The sequence below is a fragment of the Phacochoerus africanus genome, chromosome 8 (genome assembly GCF_016906955.1).
Source record: "Phacochoerus africanus isolate WHEZ1 chromosome 8, ROS_Pafr_v1, whole genome shotgun sequence".
Taxonomy (NCBI): Eukaryota; Metazoa; Chordata; class Mammalia; order Artiodactyla; family Suidae; genus Phacochoerus; species Phacochoerus africanus.
The window spans coordinates 160,207,632-160,231,148 of NC_062551.1; the positions used below are offsets into that span (position 1 = coordinate 160,207,632).

The 23,517-nt window shown below is 36.4% G+C and overlaps 1 protein-coding gene across 4 annotated transcripts in view; it reads left to right on the forward strand.

Annotated features, from left to right (window-relative positions):
* The window catches only part of EPS15 (epidermal growth factor receptor pathway substrate 15), a 140,660-nt gene that overhangs the window by 59,401 nt on the left and 57,742 nt on the right, over window positions 1–23,517 (forward strand). For all 4 annotated transcript variants that reach the window (XM_047789128.1, XM_047789130.1, XM_047789132.1 and 1 more), the window contains exons 11-12: window positions 1,921–2,077; window positions 6,967–7,052. In XM_047789128.1, the coding sequence (XP_047645084.1) occupies window positions 1,921–2,077; window positions 6,967–7,052 (243 nt within the window). The remainder of the gene's footprint in view (window positions 1–1,920; window positions 2,078–6,966; window positions 7,053–23,517) is intronic.

Below are 23,517 nucleotides of genomic sequence, written 5' to 3' on the forward strand. Positions count from 1 at the left end.
AGGACAGTTTTTGTTTTAGAATTCTTCGTAGAGAAAAATTTAAGTCTCATGATTTCTTTTGGATAATGAACAAAATCTTGAGAATGGGTCACCTTTACTTTTATTAGATTGACAGTGTCAGTTAATGGTTATTAGAATATTAAAATTTAGCATTGGTTTATATCAATTAAAGTTCAGGTTTTAAGGAAAAATCCCAAATTCTGAAATTTAAACAATATAAAAAACAAGAGTCATCAAGGTATACTTCTATAATTCTCTAGGGTATATATACACTTTTATACATTTACATGGGAACTGCACACTTGGTCCTTTAAAAAAAGACAAATTTCGGTGTCTGTAGTGAATTTCACATTGAGATACTGTGTAATGAAAACACATTGTAGTGTGCCTGCTGTCAATCCATCTGACTGTACCACAAATTATCTTGAGGTTTTCAAGGGGCAGCAGATATCAGAGGAGGTGGAACCACGTAGTTGCAAAGAGGAACTTAGAAAAGAACAAAGGATCTGCTTTAAAAGGAACAAGAACCTAAGACTGAGAAAGATTAAATATTTTTAACTAGTAATAGCTGCCACTTTCAGGTGCCTAGGCTAGGCACTGGTGCTGAATAAATGGCATCTGTCATGAGCTCGGTATTATACACAAACCTTTTTTATGTACTTTGTCTTTAGTTCTCACAGTCACCTTGAAAGATAGGTGTTATCTCCACTTTATAAGTAAAGGAACTCAGGCTTGGAGAGGTTAAAAAACGTGACCGTCACAGGAAAAAATAAGTAGAGAAGCTGGAATTCACAGTTTGACACCATAGCCCATCGTCTTTTTGTCATGCACAGTAGCTTTCAGTGAATCAAATAGATCAGGATTTTAGGAAGCTGGACTTCAAAAAAAGAAAGAAAGACAGAGAAAGAAAGGAACAAGCAAAAAGAGAAAAAGCAAATAAAATAAAACATTTGCTATTTCTCTTCAAGTGATTTTGTAAAAGTTCCCAGGCTGCTGCCTTCTCTTTGCATGTAATCTCCAGGTGTTGTTTTTGCTTTGACTTGGTGATCCTTATATCCTCCAACTTCAAAAGTTACAAGAAGCGGCTGACATGGAATATTTTAGAATTGTTCTAATTCTATTAATGAGCCAAAATTGTTGAAACTTAGGTTTCACTTTTGACATCTTTATTTTTTCTTTTTTATAGCTGCACCTGTGGCATATGGAAATTCCCAGGCTAGGGGTTGAATCAGAGCTGCATCTGCCAGCCTACACCACAGCCACAGCAGCCTGGGATCCTTAACCCACTGAGAGAGGCCAGAGATTGAACCTACTTCCTCACAGAGACTGTGTTGGGTTCTTAACTCGCTGAGCCACAATGCACGCTCCACTTTTAATGTTGAAATGTTGGGAGTAGAGAATGTTGGAATTCTTTGGCTCACCACAACTTTTACTCTATGGCAGTTTTGGAAATTGGTAAGAAAGCACAGAGCAAACCCAAATTTGAGGCCCCTGCTCACCACAAAGGTGAACAGTCTCTTCTTATCATTTTAGCCATCATCTCTCCTCTAACATTTCAATGAGTTTTAGCTACAAGTTGGTGTGACTTTCTTTTTTAATTCAACTGATTGTTTTTGTTTTTCTTTTTAGTTAGGGCTGCACCCGCGACATAGGGAAATTCCCAGGCTAGGGGTTGAATTGGAGCTATAGCTGGCCTACACCACAGCACAGCAACGCTGGATCCTTAACCCACTGATCAAGGCCAGGGATTGAACCCACATCCTCGTGGATCCTAGTCAGGTTTGTTAACCTCTGAGCCATGAAGGGAATTCCCCCAACTGATCATTTTTTAAAAGCTACATAGTCGTATTACTTTTCCCTTGGATTTTTAGAATGGTAGTTGTGGCATTTATCTGTTGTTCATTTTGTGTATTTGTACAGGGCATTATGTGACACAAAGGACTGTGGGAAGCTTTCAAAAGATCAGTTTGCCTTGGCTTTTCACTTAATCAATCAAAAGTTAATAAAGGGTATTGATCCTCCTCACATTCTTTCTCCTGAGATGATTCCACCATCAGATAGGGCCACTTTACAGAAGGTAAGACCACTTAAAAGAAAACCTAAGTACATTAACAGAAAGGAACAAATGCTATGTCAGCTGACAGACTTGATTTGTATGGAATAGTAGAGAAAATGTATCTGGCTAGGAACAGAGCAATATACTGTTTGTGGTTTGGTTTGTGCCTAAAATATGTTTTGAATGCCTTGTATGACATAATTGTTTATCCCACCATTCGTTATGCATATGGCAACCATATTTTCCAGTCTTAAAATTGGAACAATGTGATCTTGTTTTTCCCCTCCTGGATTTGCAAATTAGTTTTTATGAATAGAGTGTAAATTTTAGGTGAAATCTGAAGAAATTATTGTGTTTCATTTGATGATTCATTCTTGGAGAAAATACAGATTTGAAAACAAAATCTAGGAGATTTGTTGATTTTACATTAAAAAAAGAAAAAAAAACATGTTGAGGAAAAGTCTGGGTGTTGTTTGCCATATAGATGACCCTGGATTCCCAAGCATAATATCAGATTTCATGTTTGAACAGCTAGAAGTAGGTTTTGGCTACTTTTGGTTTCTGGGCAAGAATGGGAATTTTTTATACTACATGTTTTAGTAATGTTGATTTTTCTCTTATCTAGAAACCCTTCCTTACATAGTGGTTTGTAATATCTTGGCCTTAGTAATAGAGTTTTAAAAGGACTTTGCATACTCTAGTGGCTTTTGCCTTTAAAAATACATGCTTTGTATCTTTAAATCTTTTGTGACCTACAAAGTAACATTGCTGTGGTTATTCTCCATATATATATATATATACACACACACACACATATATATTTCATATATATATATATATCTGTTTGGTATAGGAGAATTCTCTTTAAAATGTCAACAGAATATTTTAGTCTTGCATTAATTTTGTCACAGGTTAAAAAAAATCCCATTTTAACAAATGTAATAAAAGCCAAAATTGGATTTTTTTTCCTAAGTCAACTAAATGGAAATTAATAGCCACTAAGCACAGAAGTTATGTGTACGAGTTTTTAATCCTTATTTTTAAATAAAATAAATATTTGATTATCTGCTTTTTGGTTTTTTTGGGAGGAGCTTTTCATGAATTTTTGAGTTATCTAGTAATGTAGGACATGGGCTCCCTAAGCTGTAGAGAAGATTAAAAATGATGCCACCAAGAAAGTTAAAGGTTACAAATTGGTATTATGCCCCTGCTGTAACTGTGTATCAGTTATGGGATGCTGTGGTGTTCCATCTTTTCTTCTCACCTGTGTACACTGTTTTATTCCCCCCCTTGTTGCCTTTATTTTAGATCCACTGAGTCTTCCACCAACACAAAATACAGATATGGCAGAACTTTCCATAGCAAATTATGTTTGTTCATTGAAGTTTCTATAACATTATTAGATACTTCGAGTTGCATCTGCTATACAGAATTTTTAATTTAGTAGATTTGTCTGAAGTCCTTTCACTAGAGCATAGGTAACTTTGTCTATATCAAATATCAGTATTAAATTCATTAAAATGGGATTTTATCACTGTCATCTATTAACCAAAAATTTTAACCTTAAAAATTAAAATTTGCATTTGTTTTGTCTTTCAAATGATCTCTTTTCTCTTTTATAATCTAATTTTTTTAGAACTGCATTTTTTGCAGCTTTAACTAATCCTTTTTTGAATGTTGCTTTCCTTTCTTCTGTGTTTTTTCTAGTTTGGACTATTTTTTCCATTCTGCAGCCCTCTGCTTTTCGCCTTTCTTGTACTGTCAGTTTCTTAACCCTACTCTCTCAAGGTTAGAGCTTTACTTTATGCCTTTTTTAGCATTACAGTTTTTGGTTTACAAGATACATTTTGAAATTAAAGGGTTTTCTGTTCAGCAAAGTTGATGCAGAGAAAATATCTAAACAGCATGCTTTTGTCACATGTCTGTCACTTGGTCCTTGTGTGCATTTTAACTTGCCTTCCTTAGGCACTCTGATCCACTTAAAATCACCAAAGTGGAACTTTCATGTAATGCACAAAACAGTGAGAAAAATATTTTGCAAGAAGGGGGCACGATACTTTTTTCTTCAGATGCCCTTTTTATACCTTATATACTGTTAGCTGAGCTTTTTCCATGCTTCCTGATTGCATGCCATTTTATTGCTTTAGAATGGGAGATTAATTTTTATGTCAGCAATTGAAGAGAGACACAATCTATACTAAGTACACTAGTCTTCATTCTGAATCATCTGTGGTATCACCTTATAACTTGTTTGAAGTTAAACTTATTTGTCTCACTCTTCTTATTTGATGATATTTTTAATAGTGAAAGACTGTCAAATGAGAGTCACTTTTTTTGAGTTAGTGACAGAAGAGGTGTGGAAGTCATGAGTTTCTTGGTTTGCTTGCACCTCTGATAGCAAATTTCTCAGTAGCATTTAGGTGATGTTAAGTTACCCTTGGTGATAGAAGTGAGACTAAGTGCTGCTTTTTCATTTTGTTCACCTTTTCAATTGTCTGGCCTGACTTAGCTCATAAGTCAGGTTTGGACAGAATTAAAATCCTAGTGAATGCTTGTAACATTCAGAAATCCATTTTAAAATTTCCAACCTAATTTAGAATGATTAAGGGTCTGTGTATCAGTGAAACATGGTAAAACAGTAAGAAGTATATTTGGTATAAATCTACAGTTAATATGAAATGGAGACTAGCATTAATTGAATCCTAATAGATGAGTTTTGGTATTGAAGTCAAAACAAAACAAAACAGGAGTTCCCTGGTGGCATAGTGGGTTAAAGATCCAGCATTGCCACTGCTATGGATTGGGTCACTGCTGTGGCGTGGGTTTGATCCCTGGTCCGGAAACTTCCACATGCCACAGGCATAGCCAAAAAGAAAAAAAAAAAAGGAAAAAAAACCCATGAGGGCTATTATGCAGTGTAGCATAAAGAAATATAGAATTATTTACTAAATTTTGTTGATGTGTCTGTTTATCAAGTTGGCTTTTAGGGTAATGGGGGCTTCATTTATCTAAATAATCTTAATATGCAGGTGCCAAGGGGCATAATGTGAGGTAGTGCTTGAATTTAATTAGAAGTTTCCTGATCAGTATCACTTGTTAGCTTGGCTCAACTTTAAGTCATTTAATATGTTTCCTTAGCTCTAAAATGGGGCTAATGAAGTTCCCTTCGTGGCTCAGTGAAAACGAATCTGACTAGCATCCATGAGGACGCAGGTTCAATCCCCAGCCTCGCTCAGTGGATTAAGGATCCAGCGTTGCCATGAGCTGTGGTGTAGGTCACAGACATGGCTCAGATCTGGTGTTGCTGTGGCCGTGGTGTAGGCCGGTAGCTACAGCTCCGATTCAACCCCTAGCCTAGGAACCTCCATATGCCACAGGTGCGGCCCTAAAAAGACAAAGATAAATAAATAAATAAAATAGGGTGAATGATAATATCTTCTCTACATACAGCCCAGTTTTCAGATTGGTTTTGAGACTTGACTAATGGATTTGAAAGTATTTAGTAGATTGTAAACCATTGCATAGACAGGAGCAGATGAGATACTGTGAACTTTTAGGTTTCTTCCTCTGTTGTGCAAGTTGGTTACATATATTAAGTTCACAGCAATATAATTTATATTCTGTTAATAAGGTCCTCAAAATATCTTAGTTTTACATGTTCAGGCCTCAGTTTTAACATTTCCTAATGATAATTCTGTTACTTGTCAACCTGGTTGTAGCATTGGGTGTAGGCCACGTGTTTGAGGGAGCAGTTGTCTTTTGGCCCTGACCTCAGGCAGCTATATAAGGCATCAAAAGTGGTTCACAGGGAGTTCCTGCTGTGGTGCGGTGGGTTAAGAATCTGATTGCAGTGGCTGGGTCACTGTGGAGGCATGCTTTCGATCCCCAGGGCACTACAATGGGTTAAAGGATGTGGTGTTGCCACAGCTACGGCATAGGTCACTGCTGTGGCTTAGATTCAATCCCTGGCCCAGGAACTGTTGTATACCGTGGCTGTGGCCATTAAAAAAAAAAATTCACAAAGGAGACTGAGCCAGTGTGGAAGCAAGTCACCCATCTTTTTAAGAATATGTTCTATTGAGGAAGTTAATAATAATAATAGCTTATACTTAGAAAATATCATAATGTTTGCAGAGTGACCTCATATGCAGTATTTCATTTAATTTTTAAAATGGGAAGGGCAGAGATGAGTTCTCTATTTTGCAGTGAAGTTTATGTATCTAGTGAAATATCAGAGCCCAGAATAAACCCAGTTAGGTTTTCTAAATGTAGATACCTTTCAGAGGCCAGTTTTGACACCTTCATTATTGAAAGAAAACCGTATGTAAGAGATGTCATATGAAGGCAGTTTCGTATATGGTGATACTGGCATTTACTATGGACCATGCTGACCAAACGGTTTTACTTTAAGTAGAGTGTACACTAAAAGTATTTAACAAAAGTTAAATATTTGTTGAATTAAGTAAAATCAACCACCATTATAATTCCGTGATTCCAACAAAAATGTGCATGCTTATGCTGTACCAGATGATACAACTACAAATAAATCACCACTCACCTCCCCAAGAAATGTGGGCTTCAGTGGAAGAATTAGTTTATAAATCTGATGTCTGCTTTACTGCAACATTCTAGACAGGCTTAGATCAAGCGATGAAGACATTGGGATCAGAAGTTGTGGTACATATTAGAGAACAACAGCTTTTAGAGAATTTAAGGGAAAATGTCTTAGTATATAACTCTGTGTGTGTGTGTGTGTGTAAAATTGTACTAGATATGGCTTTCTTAAATGAATTGAGTGTTTGTAATACCATAAAATATGTATCCATATATTGCTTTTAAACATTTGTCATGCTTTGCTGTATACAGTTTTATAGTAATAATGGTATAATTGTGAACTTTTCTGTTTTTAGAACATCGTAGGATCAAGTTCTGCTGCAGATTTCTCTGCTATTAAGGAGCTAGATACCCTTAACAATGAAATAGTTGACCTACAGAGGTATGTAACGTAAGATCACACCTGACTATGTAAATACACACACATATTCTTTTCTCTTTCTCATGTGTATCTTGGTAAATACTACTTTATTTGATTAAATATGATGGTTCTTCAAATGGGAGTTGGTATGCCTTATTAAATCTAAGGCAACCTTTAATTGCAGGATATATTATTTTCTTGTGTAGCATGAAAAAAAGAAAAATCCCTGCCAAACAAATATTGTCCTTTCATCAGCTATATGGTACTATTTGATTTTGGTAAGTAAAATATATGTATCTTGGAATGAATGAAATACAGTTTTCTTCCAACTTTAGGTGTTTGAATAACATATTAGGAAAACATTATTACTTAATACATTTTATGGAAAGAATGCAGGCACCAGGCCGAGAACTTTCATTAACTGTTAGTGCTAATGACTTGAGATATTATTGTTCCTATTTTACAGGTGTGGAGTTAAGATGCTTAAAAAGGTTATTTTACATAAAGTTATACAAAACCTGTCAGCAGTAGAACTAATATTTGATCTCTGTACTGTTTTATTTGGAGTTGAATCTTCTTTTTTACACACATCTGCTGTGTGGAACAAACTTGCTTACAGTTAGATTTGAATCTAAATAGAGCAGATACTATTGGTATTTCCTAACTCCTTTGTTCCCTAGAAATTTTATAATAATATTCATTGTAAAAATGACCTCCTAAAATTACATGTTAGAAAGTGAAACTGTGGAGTTCCCTGGTGCCCTAGCAGTTAAGGATTTGGTCTTGTCGCTGCTATGGTTCAGGTTCAGTCTCAGGCCTGGGAAATTCCACATGCTGCAAGCAGGATCAAAAAAAAAAAAGCAAAACTATTTTTCCATTTACTGGGGCATTGAATTTAAATATCATTTTACTTATACAAACTTTTTGAACCTTCAGAACACTTTAAAGCAGATAATGGCTAACTTATTTTATTAATGATATTAAGACATAGGAGATTAAATGATTTATCTGGTTATATGGCAAGAACTTGGGAATAATCTTTCCTCATCCATGAAACTACATTGAGATTTTTGTAGAGAAACTAAGTTATGAATTTTTTTAAGTTGCAAGAAAGAACTCAACCCAGGCTAACTTAGGTGAGAGTGAATTTATTCAGTTGTGAAACTAAAACCTCTGAGAGGGTAGGGATGGCTCAAGGTATAGCTTTGTACAGAGGCTCAGATGATACAATTCTCTTGCTCCATTTCTTATTTCTACTTCCACTGGATTGTTCCATTCTCAGACAGACTTTCCTATAATGTTGTCAGGTTATTATACATCTTAGTCTCATATACTTATTATTTCAAATTTAGTGGAGTGCCTCTCTTCTAGCAGTTCCTGCAGAAGCTGTAAGATTCAATCTGATTGGACTGGTTTAGGGTCATACCTACTTCTGAAACAAGGCCTGGGATGTACAGTTTGCTAATTTGTCATGAATTCTGTCCTGGGAGTGGTGGGGAGGGGCAGTAATTTGCCACCAAGACCACATAGAGGAAGGGGTTGTCCCCACATGAAAATTTGGCCAGAGGAGGAATGAATTCTGGGGACAAATGTCTACAGAAGACAGTATAGCTTCAAATCCACAGTAATTTCAGTGTTTACTCTTAGTATCATCTACCTATTTGAATAGTATGTCTTGACATTTAATAAACTTAGTCTTAGGCACCTTTTTAAAAGTTTATTTTATTGAAGTATAATTGATTTACAGTGTTGTGTTAGTTTCTGCTATGCAGAGGAGTGATTCAGATCATGTAAACATATTCTTTTTCATACTCTTTTCCATTATGTTTTGTCACTGGCTGTTGAATATAGTTCCCTGTGCTATGCAATAGGACCTTGTTGTTTATCTGTTCTACGTATAATAGTTTATATCTGCTAATCCCAAATTCCCAGTCCATCCTTCTCCACCACTTCCCCCCTGACAATCACAGATCTGTTCTCTATGTGAATTTGTTTCTGTTTTTCAAATAAGTTAATTTGTGTCATATTTTAGATTCCACATATATGATAACATATAGTATTTGTTTTTCTCTTTCTGATTTACTTAGTAGGATAATGTCTAGGTCCTTCTGCTGCAAATGGCAGTATTTCATTCTTTTTATGGCTGAGTAATACTCCATTGTATTTCTTTATCCCTTCATCTGTAGATGGATATTTAGGTTCATTCCATGTCTTGGCTATTGTGAATAGTGCTGCTGTGAACATAGGGGTACATGTATCTTTTTGAATTATAGTTTTCTTCAGATATATGAGTGTGGGCACCTTTTAAAATGTCATTGTTGAGAGTTCCCTTTGGATCCATGAGGATGCGGGTTTGATCCCTGGCCTTGCTCAGTGGGTTAAGGATCCGGTGTGGCCGTGAGCCGTGGTGTAGGTCACAGACGTGGACGTGGCTCAGATCTGGCGTTACTGTGGCTGTGATGTAAGCCAGCAGCTGTAGCTCTGATTCAGCCCCTAGCCTGGGAACTTCCATCTGCAGTCTACTGAGTTTTACCAAAATCTCATTTCTAGCTCAAAAATTAGCCTTTGCCTATGACATAAAGCTTCTAATATTGGAATTCTAGAAAGTAAAAAACAAACAAAAACAAACACTTGAAGATTATGTAATTCAAGTTCTTTTTTACTTATGGGGGAAAAAAGTCAAATTCAGAGTCATACGTCAAGTCAGCAGAAGTGCTGGCTGGCACCCAAACGTGGTTGTATAAATTCTAGTTCTGCATTTTTCTTTTATGTATGTCAGCTTCTCATTAAGATTTAGAAACAACCCAAATGGCTGTTGACAGATGATTGGATTAGTAAGATGTGGTGTATATACACAACGGAATACTACTCAGCTATAAAAGGAACAAAATAATGCCATTTGCGGCAACATGGATGGAACTAGAGACTCTCATATTGAGTGAAGTAAGTCTGAAAGAGAAAGACAAATACCATATGATATCACTTATATCTGAAATCTAATATATGGCACAAATGAACCTTTCCACAGAAAAGAAAATTATGGACTTGTGGTTGCCCGGGGGGAAGGGGAGGCAGTGGGGTGGATGGGGAGCTTGGGGTTAATAGATGCATACTGTTGCCTTTGGAATGGATTAGCAATGAGAACCTGCTGTGTAGCACAGGGAACTATGTCTAGTCACTTATGATGGAGCATGATAATGTGAGAAAAAAGAACGTATGCATGTATGTGTAACTGTCACCAACCATGCTGTACAGTAGAAAAAAAAATAATGTATTGGGGAAATTAAAAAAAAAACAAAAAAAAGATTTAGAACATTTCTACTTTGGTTCATAATAGAAGTAAACGTGATTACTCAGTCTATAATAGGTCATAGACTTCATTTTCATTTGGTTTATAGATGGTCCACTAACATGTTTGCTTGCCTTATGATAAATGTGCATTGAATTGTACCTAGATTTGAAAATACTCATCATTTGTATCTCTCAAGCCTATGAAAACAGACACATATCCCAGTCTTCTAGGGCTTGCTTGATTTCAACAGTAGTTATTTAACATATGAAGTGTTTTTTGTACTGAGTTTTAATAGGAAATAGAGCATTGCACTTAAAATGTTCTTGCTAGTATAAGGATTTGTAATATTAGTTACATTTTGATCAACTGGTCTTTCACTTTTAGTTACCATAATATTAAATTATACTGGTGTCCGTCTTAATATAGTGAATTGTTGCTAACTACATAAAACAGAACATATCTCATATTTTATGACTATCTTTTTTAATTCAGAAAATCATAGTGCCGTAAAACCTTAAGTTTTACGTTGTAGTCACATTTTATAAATGTATAATACTTGATTTGACACTTGTGAAAATATTTTCCCTAGGCTTTTATTTTAGGCGAGATCGACAGTGTAGGTGAACTTCCTATCATCTGTCAACTTCAGTAATGTCATAGTAAGACTTATCTACCTATGCTAAAATTATGGTTTTTAAAATTCACTTTTTAAATGGCTGTGTTAGGTCACTACCACCAAGTCTTTAAGATATTACATTATAAACCTTGGCTTTGCTGTTGTGAACACAATATTTTCTGTGCCATGGTACTACCTTTTAGCCTTTAAATCTTTTATTAATATATCAGGATGTGATGTGTATGACACAAAACAGGAAAAAAATAATTTAAACAGATTTTTTTAATTCATTTGCCTTTCAGATAAGATATCTAATTTTAGTCCAGGAACCAAATCTGCAAATAAATAACATGCAGAATATGGAATTGTGATGAATATGTACTGAATATGGTGCTTTCCGAGATTCATTTTTCCCCCTTAGTTATGGTTATAATACTCATAAAAATTGAAAAATACAGAAAAGCACAATAAAGAAAAGAATATTTCTTAGAATAACATTTTGAGCACTGAAAATCAGTGAAAATATAAAAAGCTATGTTACAACCTTAAGAGTTGTTTGGGTAGAGAATGTTCTTTGTTGTCTGTTGGAAAATAAGATGTTTTCATATCTTATTCACCAAAGTTTCTAGTCTAGTTGAAAGTATAAGACCTTAAGAACATGAGGCAGAATGGCTTTTTGTCATTTTTTTCTTTAATTTTTTTTGGCTGTGTCTGAGGCATGCCAAGATTCCAGACCAGAAATCAAATCCTCACCACAGCAGCAACCAGAGCCACAGCATTGACACCACCAGGTTCCTTAACCCAGCCAGCCACCAGGGAACTCCAAGTTTCTTCAAATTTTTATGAGATTCCCTCAACATTTGCTATATAGGGATTTAAATTATAATCTATCAGATTAAATTGGTATGATATTTTTAACTTGAGATATATAACTTGAGATATGATATTTGTAACTTTAAGAGTCTATCTTGGAGTTCCTGTAGTGGCTCAGCAGTTAACAAACCCACCTAGCATCCTTGAAGATGAGGGTTCGATCCCTGGCCTTGCTCAGTGAGTTAAGGATCCGGCATTGCCATGAATTGTGGTGTAGGTTGCATATACAGCTGGGATCCCACATTTCTCTGGCCCTGGCGTGGACCGGCGACTATAGCTCCAATTGGATCTCTAGCCTGGGAACCTCCATGTGTCGTGAGTGCAGCCCTAAAGGAAAAAAGAGTCTATATTATATTGTGACTTTTTTTTTTTTTTGGCCATGCCTATGACATGCAGAAGTTCTGGGACCAAAGCTCAAACCTGCACTCCAGCAGCAGCCTGAGCCACAGCAACAATGCTGGATCCCTAACTCACTGAGCCACCAGGGAACTCCAGTTTTTAAGTTTACACTTGTCATAGCATTTACCATCCTTTATTATGGTTGTCTGCTTTATTTGGATATGTCACTGAAATATGTACTTCTTAATCATAGGGGCTGTTTGCTTCTTCACTGTTAAATCCCTGCTGCTTAGCTTACATAACAGATGTAGCGTGTGTGTGTGTGTGTGTGTATATATATATATGTATGTATGTATGTATATATATATATGTGTGTGTGTGTATATATATGGCTTGTATAATAGATTACAGAGAAAATTATTTTTTCAATAATGTTGAACTGTCTGTCCTTTCTGCTTTTTCTTAGTTTTAGCTTTTACCTCTTACCTGGATCGCTGTTGTAACCTCCTAATTGACTGTCTGCTTTGAATTTTTTCTTCATTCCTTGAGACCATCCTTTCTCCAACTGATATATAAAATAAAATTGAGATTCCTTAGGGACTCCCCGTCCCCAACTGGACTTCGCTCACTTTTCTGAGTATGGCATAAAGTCTTTTCCTTTGTCATGTTCTCTTGGCATCCTTAACATTCTTTTGACTCAGACACCTCCCACAATAAAGTAGAATCATCTCCCACTACGGTACTCTAAAGCTCCTAGAACAGTCACTGTGTGTTTGCTCTTGTATACTTTATCAGTTTTCAGCATAATGCTCCAATCTACCATTTGAATTTCATTCCTCTTCTCAAGCCATATGATGGGTGGGCTTATTACCTCTCATCTCAGCACGCTGCCAATTTTTATTCTTCTGTGCCTCTGATCCTATTGTTCCCTTTTGCCTAAGCATGCCTTTTACCTTATAAACTTTTATTCATGCTTTAAGGCCCAGCTTAAATATCATCTTTATCAAACTGTCCCTAAAACCTTGATTGGTAGTTGTTTTTTACTTTCTACTTAGAGACATAATTCTTTTATCATAGTACTCACCATATTTTAGCATGATTTTTTTTAAATGTGTTTTTTTTTTTTTTTCAAATTTGTACTCTTTCAGGGCAGGGACCATGTCTTACCCTGTTGGATATGTCTGGAAATTAATGCACACAGTGCCTGACACCACAAAATTTCAGTATAGGTTAGTTGGTTGAATGAATAAATCAAAATATGTTATAAATATTAGAATGTTTCCCAGATTAATTCCTGCAAAGTTTATAGTAGACTAGAAACCATCACTAAATGTTGAAATAAAGCAAAAGGTCTCTGAGTAATAGCTTATTTTGAAGGCTATAGAAGAAGATTTAATAGACAAAAGAGTTTTTAATCCTCATAGGGACACAAAGGTTCCTGGACTGATTTTTCATATTTTGCCAACCTGTTCTTGTGTCAAGGATTTCCTGTGAGAATCTGTTGAAGGCTATTAGACTTTGCCTCCAGAAAAAAAAGAATGTATGCATCCATGTACACCATTTTGCATTTATTTCAGGAGTTCCTAGACTCTTGCAGGCTCATTTTTAAGAACCCTTACTCTGAAAGTAAATAGAGAAGTTCTTGGCAGTGGAAAGGCGAAATGTATTGAGAAATTGCTTCAGTCACTTAGATAGTGTGCTGGTGGTAGTTTATGCTGAGGCTGGAGTTAAAATATTTATTTATCGTCTACCAGCTTCTCCTTCCTTCCTGTCTCTGTCCTTTTAGCACTAATATCAGGAAGTAAAAGCTACGTCCTGTCAGACCAGTGTGTCATTCTGGTCTTGGGCCAGTAAACAGGATAGCTGATTACAATAATAGTGATTAGGCATTGTGCTATGTTTGTTTTTTTATAAATTTTCTTATTCAATTTTTGCAGCATAGCTGAAGGGTAAGCAGTTTTATCCTGATTTTTCAGATGAGGAATGGGCAAGTCTTTTTTAAGAAACTTTCCTTGGTATCCACCTTAGCTCAGAAAGCACTCAATCTCCTTCTCTCAGAACGCTGACAGTTCTGAATTACATTTCTTTCCCCATTAGCCTCTGAGCATTGTGTGATAGCACCAGCTGTCTCCTTATTTCTAATTAGGCTATGATATTTATTTCAGACCATGAACATTCTAACCAGATTGTCTGGTTTGACTCCTCGTGACTTAGACAAATTCCTTAACTGTCTTTGCCTCAGTTTCTTCATCCATAAAATGGAAATATGAATATTACCATCTAAAATGCCTAGTATAGTACCTGAAACTATAAACATGGTAAATTCTCAATGCATATTGGTAATCATAATCATTCCACAAACCTAGCTCAGCACTCAGAGCATAGCATTCACTGCAAGGGGCTCAGCAGACATTGGTTGGAGTTATTAGCTTGCATGAATGCTTTCTTCACTAGTTGGAGATTGGAACTGTGTTCCTAAATATATAGATCTCTATCTCAATCATATTTAAGAACTGTTTATTTAGAAAATATTTATGGCAATGTTAGCATATGGTTTGATTTTTTTTTTAAATATGTTTTTGGTTTAGTTCGATTCAAATACTGTGAGAAACCCTTAGCTCTGGAGAGAGCATTGCTTACACTATGAGATCTGGAATTCTTTTGCTTGTGAAATCCAACCTGATCTGTTCCTGGCCCTGTAGTGTACTGATGCTAGAAAATCTCAATCGTGACTTCCTCAGCCGTGGTGTTACTGATCGAATAAGCTGTAGGTTGTAGCATGCATATTTTCTGGTAATAAGGAGGCAGCTTAATTCATTTTCACCTGAAGTACATGGTTCATCATTTAAGACCTCTGCTTAGAGAGACTTCCCTTATTTGAAACCCTCCTTGCTCAAGTCTGAGTCTGTGCTAATGCAGTAGCCACTAGCTACACGTGGGTATAAGCACTTGAAATAATTGATCCAAATTAAGATGTGCTGTTAGTATCATATACTGAATTTCAGAAGAAGAATATGAATATTTTGGGTACCTTGGATTAAATTTATTAAAATAAATTTCACTTGTTTCTTTTTACTTTTTAATATATAGATCATTTAATATTATATATGTGGCTTACTTTATATTTCTAATGGATCACTCTGGTCTGAATCAATTGGTTTCTATAAAAATACATTTTAACTTGCTTTGCATTATTTTGTGGGACTGGTAGCTTATTAAGGGGCTCTTACCTCTTTTAAGAGAGCAGTAGTTGGGAGTTCCCATTGTGGCTCAGTGGGTTAAGAACCTGACTGGTATCCATGAGGATGTGGGTTCAATTCCTGGCCTCACTCAGTGGGTTAAGGATCCAGCATATGCCTGCCATTGTGAGCTGCAGGCATAGGTCACAGCCACGACTGGGACCTGGTGTTGCTGTGGCTGTGGCGTACACTGGCAGCTGTAGCTCCGATTCAACCCATAGTCTGGGAACTTCCATATGCTGCAGGTAAGGCCCTAAAAATAAATAAATAAATAGATAAATAAATAAGCAAGCAAGCAAGCAAAAGTTATTAAGGGTGTGTTTCACTTTGTCTTTGGGAACCAAAAATATCTACCAAGAAATTTCAGCTCCTGAGGATTTAGTCTTTACCAACATATTTATGTGCTAACTGCCATCACTCTGGACATTTGATCACGTCTTTCCAAAAAGCCATTAAGTGTTATACTTTTACATTAGTAGACTGGATGATGATGATGATAGCTGACATTTGTTAAGTACTTACTGTGTGCTGGGCACTGTCCTGAAGTGTTTCTAGAGGTAATATAAATGAGTCCTCCCCATCAATTTTGTTCCCCTTTTTTAAATTAAGAAAACTAAATCTTGGTTTTACATTTCTTTCCTGTCAGCTTCTTCATCTCTTTTTTTCCTACGAGATAAGTAGAATAAACTAATTATTAGGGGTTTGCAAAATACTTTTATTTCTTGTTTACTTTTTTTTAATTTATTTTTTATTGTTATTTCCCCCAACACACTTGTTTTTTCCCACTGTACAGCACGGGGACCCAGTTACACATACATGTATACATAATTTTTTCTCCCATTGTCATGCTGCGTTGTAAGTATCTAGACATAGTTCTCAGTGCAACACAGCAGGATCTCATTGTTAATCCATTCCAAAATCAATAGTTTGTATCTATTAACCCTAAGCTCCCAATCCCTCTCACTCCCTCCCCCTCCCCCCGGGCTACCACAAGTCTATTTTCCAAGTCCATGATTTTCTTTTCTGTGGAAAGGTTTATTTGTGCTGTATATTAGATACCAGATATAAGTGATATCATGTGGTATTTGTCTTTCTCTTTCTGACTGACTTCACTCAGTATTGGAGACTCTAGTTCCATCCATGTTGCTGCAAATGGCATTATTTTGTTCTTTTTTATGGCTGAGTAGTATTCCATTATGTATATGTACCACATCTTCCTAGTCCAGTCGTCTGTTAATGGACATTCGGTTGTTTCCATGTCTTGACTGTTGTGAATAGAGCTGCAACGAACATGCGGATGCATGTGTCTTTTTTAAGGAAAGTTTTGTCTGGATATATGCCCAAGAGTAGGATGGCTGGGTCATATGGTAGTTCTATGTATAGATTTCTAAGGTACCTCCATACTGTTCCCCAAATAAACAAAATAAGAAATCAAAAAGGAGAAATCACAAGGGATACTGCGTAAATATTTCTCCTTTAAAAAAAATGAACCGTATGATTTTGGATCCTGCCACTGACAGGGTGGTAGTCAGGTGAGCAATACCACACAGACTGTTTTTCCTGATTCCATTTAGGCTTTCCTTTCAACAATTTGTGCCCATGAAGGTATTCTGACTTATTTTTCAAAAATAAGACTCATTAAAACAGCCAGCCTCTTAGAACTCAGAAGTTTGGTTATTCCCATAGGACCAAATGCACTTAAACTTTTATAGCAGTTAATCTTACAATTTTATGCTTAGTGGCTATGCTCATTTTCCCAGAAAACAATAAGTAGGGGCCCAAATTTAATCTTCTTTGGCATATGGTAGATATTCAATAACAGTTAAAAGAATGAAATAATACATAGTCATACAGTAATTATATATTTAAGGCAACTTTTAGAGAAATTAAAAACTTAAGATACAAATCAATGTCTACTTACAAACTTTGACTTAAGTTTTTATCAACTAAATATGAATTCTTAGAGTGAAAGACCATCTAATTTTCAGACTGGTTTAAATTACAAGCCAGGAATTTCTCATCAACTGTCTATAGTTGTTACTGTAATCTAGCTCAAGACTTTTGACAGTTCTCAAGATAAGCAGAGTCCGAGTGTTCTATTGTCTTTTTAACAGTTGTCATCAGCTTTCTCAGTAACAGGAGCTTCTGCTTCCTCTCTTCTCCCACAAAGCAGAAGCTAGCAGAGAAAGCAGAGCTGTGTTGTTAAAAATGCCATTCAGAGTTCAAAAAAGCACAGCTCAGAAATCTTTAGGGACTCCCATTGCCTGTATATTAAAAATCTATATGTCTTTACCTAGTACTGAAGTTCTTTTATAATCTTACCCTTATCTACCATTCAAGCTTTATTTCGTCACATATAACCCCTCCATCTTAGATAAAATTAGTCTACTATCTAGAATTTTCTCACCCCTCTGGTTTCTTTTTTCTTTTTTATTAATTTTTTGTCATGGTGAAATATACATAGCATAAAGTTGACCATTTTTAAGCATGGAGATCAGTGGTATAGGTGTATTTACACTGTTATGCAGCTGTCACCACTCTTCATCTCCAAAACATTATCATTCCTAACTAAATGATTTAATTGAACTTGATATCAACTTAATATAATTTGTATACAAAATTCTACTCCTGTAACCCTATTATTTCCACCTTATGTTGTTGATGTCATAAATTATGTCTTCATCCATATGTATCAACTAATATAGATTTATTACTATTTTCATGCATTTGTCTTTTAAATCTTACTGAAAATATAAAGGGGTGTTGTAAACTAAAATTACGACAATACTGATTTTTGTTTTTTTCTGTGCATCTGTCTTCACTGGATATCTTCATATGGCTTTAAGTTATGGTCTAGTAGCCTCCTTTCATTTCAACCTGAAGGACTCTCTTTAGCATTTCTTATAGCACAGGTCTAATGGTAATAAAATCTCCAGTTTTTGTTTATCTGGGAATATCTTAATTTCTCCCTCATTTTTGAAGGACAGTTTTGCCAGATAGAGTATTTTCAGTTGACAGGTTTTTTTGTTGTTGTTGTTTTTTACTTTCAGCATTTAAAATATGTCATCCTACTGCTTCTGGCCTTCAGAATTTCTACTGAGAAATCCACTGATAACCATTTTGCTGATCCCTCGTGCATGAGCAGTCTTTTCTTACTGCTTTCGAGATTCTGTCGTTATCTTTCAACAATTTGATTATGATTGTCTCAGTGTGGGTTTCTTTGAGTTTTCCTGCTTGGAATTTATTTAGCTTCCTGGGTTGTAGATTTGTGTATTTTATCAAATTTGGGAAGTTTTCTTCCTGGCTTACCTCTTAGTCGCCATTTTGCTGACATGCTCTTTGTTTTCTTGCATAAGCTCCTTGCATTTGATGTGCCATTTTTCTACCCAACATTCCTTCTTTTCTTTAAGGCTTACCCGAAGTCTCATCTCCTTCACAAAGCATTCTCAGGCTGGAATAATTTCTTTTGAAATACCATATGATAACATACCACTTAGTCTGCACAGCTTTTTTTTTGCAGTTATGATCGTGCCTTCACTGATCCCAAAGAAGCCTATTCTGACCCTCTCCAGGGAAGTAGGTACCCATCTTCTGTGTTTCCAGAGCACCGAGTACTTACCTGTGATAGCACACAGTACACTGAATTGTAATTATCCTTTTAGTTTTTCTGCCCAACCCCTCACATATGCTTACTGGCAAGTTCCTGTCTTATTGTTTTTTGTATCCCTAAAGTGTAGCAGTGCAGGTATGTAGTAGAATTCAGTATTTGTATGTTAAACCAATAGGTAGGTCTTAAAGTTGCATAAGGATATATTTGGTTCCATTGTGTATTTTCTTTTTCACTCCTCACAACAATCCTCACATATGATATGTGAGGTAGATATTGTCTTCAGTTTGCTTTGAGGAATTGGCTCATGTGCTTGTGGAGCTGGCGACTCTAAAATCTGTAGAATAGGCTGATAGTCTTGGATATTCAGGCCAGAGTTGATGAGCTCAAGTCTGAAGACAGTCTGGAAATAGAATTGCCTCTTTCTTGGGGGAACCCTTAGTTTTTTTCTCTTAAGGCCTTAAACTTGAATGAGGCCCGCCACACGATAGAGAGTATCTACTTTACTCAAATTAACATTTACTGATTTAAATGTTAATTTTACCTGAATACCTCCACAGCAGCATCCAGACTGGTGTTTGACCAAATATCTGGGTACCATGGCCTAGACAAGTTAATACATAAAAGTAGCTATCATAGAGGGTGATAAGAGCCAGGGCTTAAGCCCTACCTGGTGTTCTCTTGTGGTACAGTAGGTTAAGATTCTGGTGTTGTCACTGCAGCTGCTGTGGTGTGAGGTTGATCTCTGGCCCAGCAACTTTTATATGCCATGGGCATAGCCAGAAAAAAAAGAAAAAAAAAGCCTCTCTCTTCCCCGCATTTCACCTCAGCGTCTTTGTGTAAAATTGTATTATTCTTTAGACTGACAACAAATGGCAACAATACCTAGATGCATGTTTGTCTTTTTTCATCATTTCATAAGAATGGTTTTTCTTAAGAATGAATGAGACAATCCATGTAAAGTACTTATCACATAATACCTATCATGTAGTAAACACTTAATAAGTGCTGGTTTCTATAATAATTATTGTCAGTAGTAGTAGTAGTAGTAGCCATGATAGTGGTAATAATGATGTTTCCATTAATTCCAAATAAAGGCATCCTAGATAAAGATTTCAACTGCCTTAGCTTTGGTCCTGGGCCCAGTTTTGAGGTAATCCCATAATTATGAAGTCGGGAACTATGCTGGTTAAGTTTTGATCAGGAGCTTATCCCTGGCCAGTTACTGCTCAGAGAGGTTGAGTCTGTAAAAAGGTGGCATCTTCCACTTGAACTATAAGGGTAGGAAGATAATAGAGAAAGAGAAGCAGTCCCTTAAAAGATGGATCGCTGATTCCTAGGAGAGGGGTGGGTCAGCCACAACAAATAGCTGTTGCTCAGTGATTCAACAAAGATGACCTGTGATGGAGCCAGTATTTGAATTCTGGCCTGTTTTACTCTGAGTCTTATGTTTTGAAAACCATGTAATGAGTTTCTAAATGTAGAAGGTGGTTATTTTGAGTTATTTAGACAAGATTAATGTTTTATAGACTTTTTGTACCCCATAATTCCTTTTAGCAAATTTAAAGATTACTCCATCAATATTATTTAAAATTCTGAGTAATGGTAATATTGAGTAAAGCAAAACCATAGCATAGGCTTAAAGCCTGCTTTTTTTTTTTTTAAATTACATGATATACATTTCACCTTGCATATCTTAAGACCTTAGGTAGAGATATTAGCATCTGCGTAGTAAAAACTGATATTGAAGCCTGAACAGTCATGTGACTTAATGAGAGTCAGAAAAGTTATTTCATGGCAGAGCTAGATTAGAATCTAGGTCTCCAGTTTTTAGTCCCATTTTTCTTGTTGTCCATAAGACCCAGGTGCTGAAGACAACATAATAATGGCGTACTTTTGGAGTTCCCATTGTGGCGCAGTGGTTAACGAATCCGACTTGGAACCATGAGGTTGTGGGTTCGATCCCTGCCCTTGCTCAGTGGGTTAAGGATCTGGCATTGCCGTGAGCTGTGGTGTAGGTTGCAGATGCAGCTCGGATCCCGCGTTGCTGTGGATCTGGTGTAGGCCGGCAGCTACAGCTCCGATTAGACCCCTAGCCTGGGAACCTCCATGTGCTGTGGATGCAGCCCTAAAATGGCAAAAAGACAAAAAAATAAATAAATAAATAAAAGAGGCATACTTTTCTGTGTTTGCTTGTCAGACTTATTTACAGCCAAAGCTATTTAATAATAAGAACACTTTTAGGGTTAAATGTACCCCAAAGGATTTTTATAAATTTCAGGATTGTTTAGAAAAATATACTGGAAGTTTAGCTTGGGCTTTGCTTTTCTTGCTTGTTCAGGTAAATACTAGGTTCTCGGAATCAGAAGAGTCATTTTTTTAACATGAGGGAGCTATCTCTCTGGCCTTTCTTTCTGGCTTGGGTGTTTGTGGATTCTTCAGGATGTGCCATCATCTGGGGGGTGAGTAGGACCAGAGAGAGAGTCTCAGACGGAAGGTGTGTAGGATCATTTCCCTATTCTCAAAGTTAGTAAGCTGAAGGCAGTAGCTTTTCCTGATATCCCAGCTGAGCAGCGTTTTGGGCAAAATGCTTACACACCTGTCTTTGAGATGTATATTATGTCTGTCTTATCCACATATATTGATGGGCACCTTAGGAAACTACATCTAACCACACAGAATCTTGCAAAGAATTAAGTTGTAAAATTACTGATAATAAACAGAATGCTTGAACAATCATGTATTGGATGTATATCCATCACTTTTAGAAAAAATGTACCTTTTGTTTGAAAGAGAGGAGAACGTAAGGAGTGTGGCCAAACATTGTTATGTAAATGTGTGTTTAGATATATCTGCTGGCCTGCAATGAGAAGGACAGCTGTGGAGGCTAACAGTCAGTGGAATACCACAGAATAACAATTTAGCATCTCCAAAATGATAATTGAATGAGAAAATTATTTGATTTTCAGTCTGATTTATAGGTCAGATTTTCATTCATAATATTTTTTATAGAAAGTATAACTATTCGTTTTACTATTCTTAAAGATTTCTATTTAGTAATACATGTTATAGTACTTGGTTTTGATAATAAAAGAAGTTATTATGAGAGTACAATCTTACTGGATAAAAGTAGATTGAAAATTTAATTGATCTCGGACTAAGATAAATCAATCCCTAAATATTCCCATATTTTATTTAGTTGGGAATAATCTTCAGGATGTTTGAAGACATCACCACCGCTCCCCACCCCTCCCACACCCAAAATCATGAAGAGAAATTTGTACTTTCTCAGCTTCCTGCATTTTACCCAAACAATAGACTTTATTTGCTGGTTAGAGGTGACAGTCCTTTGCAGTCTTTTTTCACTAAGTGGGCTTCCTTCTTTTTCTCTCCCAGTCTTGTGTCTTGGCTGTGCTAAGTCAGCTCACTGCCTTCCTGCAACCCTGTTTTCCTGTGTTCACACTTGATCTTCTGAACAGATACTGTCAGTAACAGGAATGAACAGCAAAGCAGAAAGGATTGAATGCAGACATGCACATTAGGGTGTGGGATTTTGGTCTGTGATACAATGCCGCGTTTTCTGTTTTTGTTAGATCTACTGTCAGAAATGAGCTGAGTTGATGGTGACCTTGTATGGAATGCCTCTGAGGACGGGTTGGAGGAGGGGGCTTCTTTTTCATGTGACTGATTTTTGACTTGCTGCAGTAGGACTGAAAACACTCTTCTGCTCACATAATGAGGAAAGAAAAAATTTCCTGGTTTGAACTTGCAGAATTTGTCAAGTATATTTAGGTTTTTCTTCCTGTGTTTTTCTATTTTTCAATTTTGTCTAATTTTATAAGGGTTGGAAGTGGGGCGTGACCTTTGCATAATAAGTAGATTGAGGTATGGGAGTACTGAGCTGCAACAGTGATTCGCTTGGTAGAATGTTTGAAATCTCCACAAGATCTTGACCAACATTTTGACTCATGTGACGAAGCCATCTCAAGTGTTGAAAGTAAAGTAACAGTATACAAATGCTTTGTTACTGTACTTTTTTTTCTCCCATACAAATCTTAAGAACATTGCACCTACATATCCAAAACAAGTTGAGTTTTGTCTGTATTTAAAATCTCACCTTATGGAGTTCCCATCGTGGCTCAGTGGTTAACGAATCCGACTAGGAACTATGAAGTTGCAGGTTCGATCCCTGGCCTTGCTCAGTGGGTTAAGGATCCAGCGTTGCCGTGAGCTGTGGTAAAGATTGCAGACGCGGCTCGGATCCCGCGTTGCTGTGGCTCTGGCGTAGGCTGGTGGCTACAGCTCCGATTAGACCCCTAGCCTGGGAACCTCCACATGCCGAGGGAGTGGCCCAAGAAAATGGCAAAAAATAAATAAATAAATAAAATCTCACCTTAAAAAGATGAGAAATATAAATGTAGCATGCAGTTGTCTCTTAAATATGTCCTTTGGTATAATTTTCTCACTTTTATACCTCCGCTTAATGGAGCCTGAGCTTGGCTTTGGGTTATGTTTGGGAC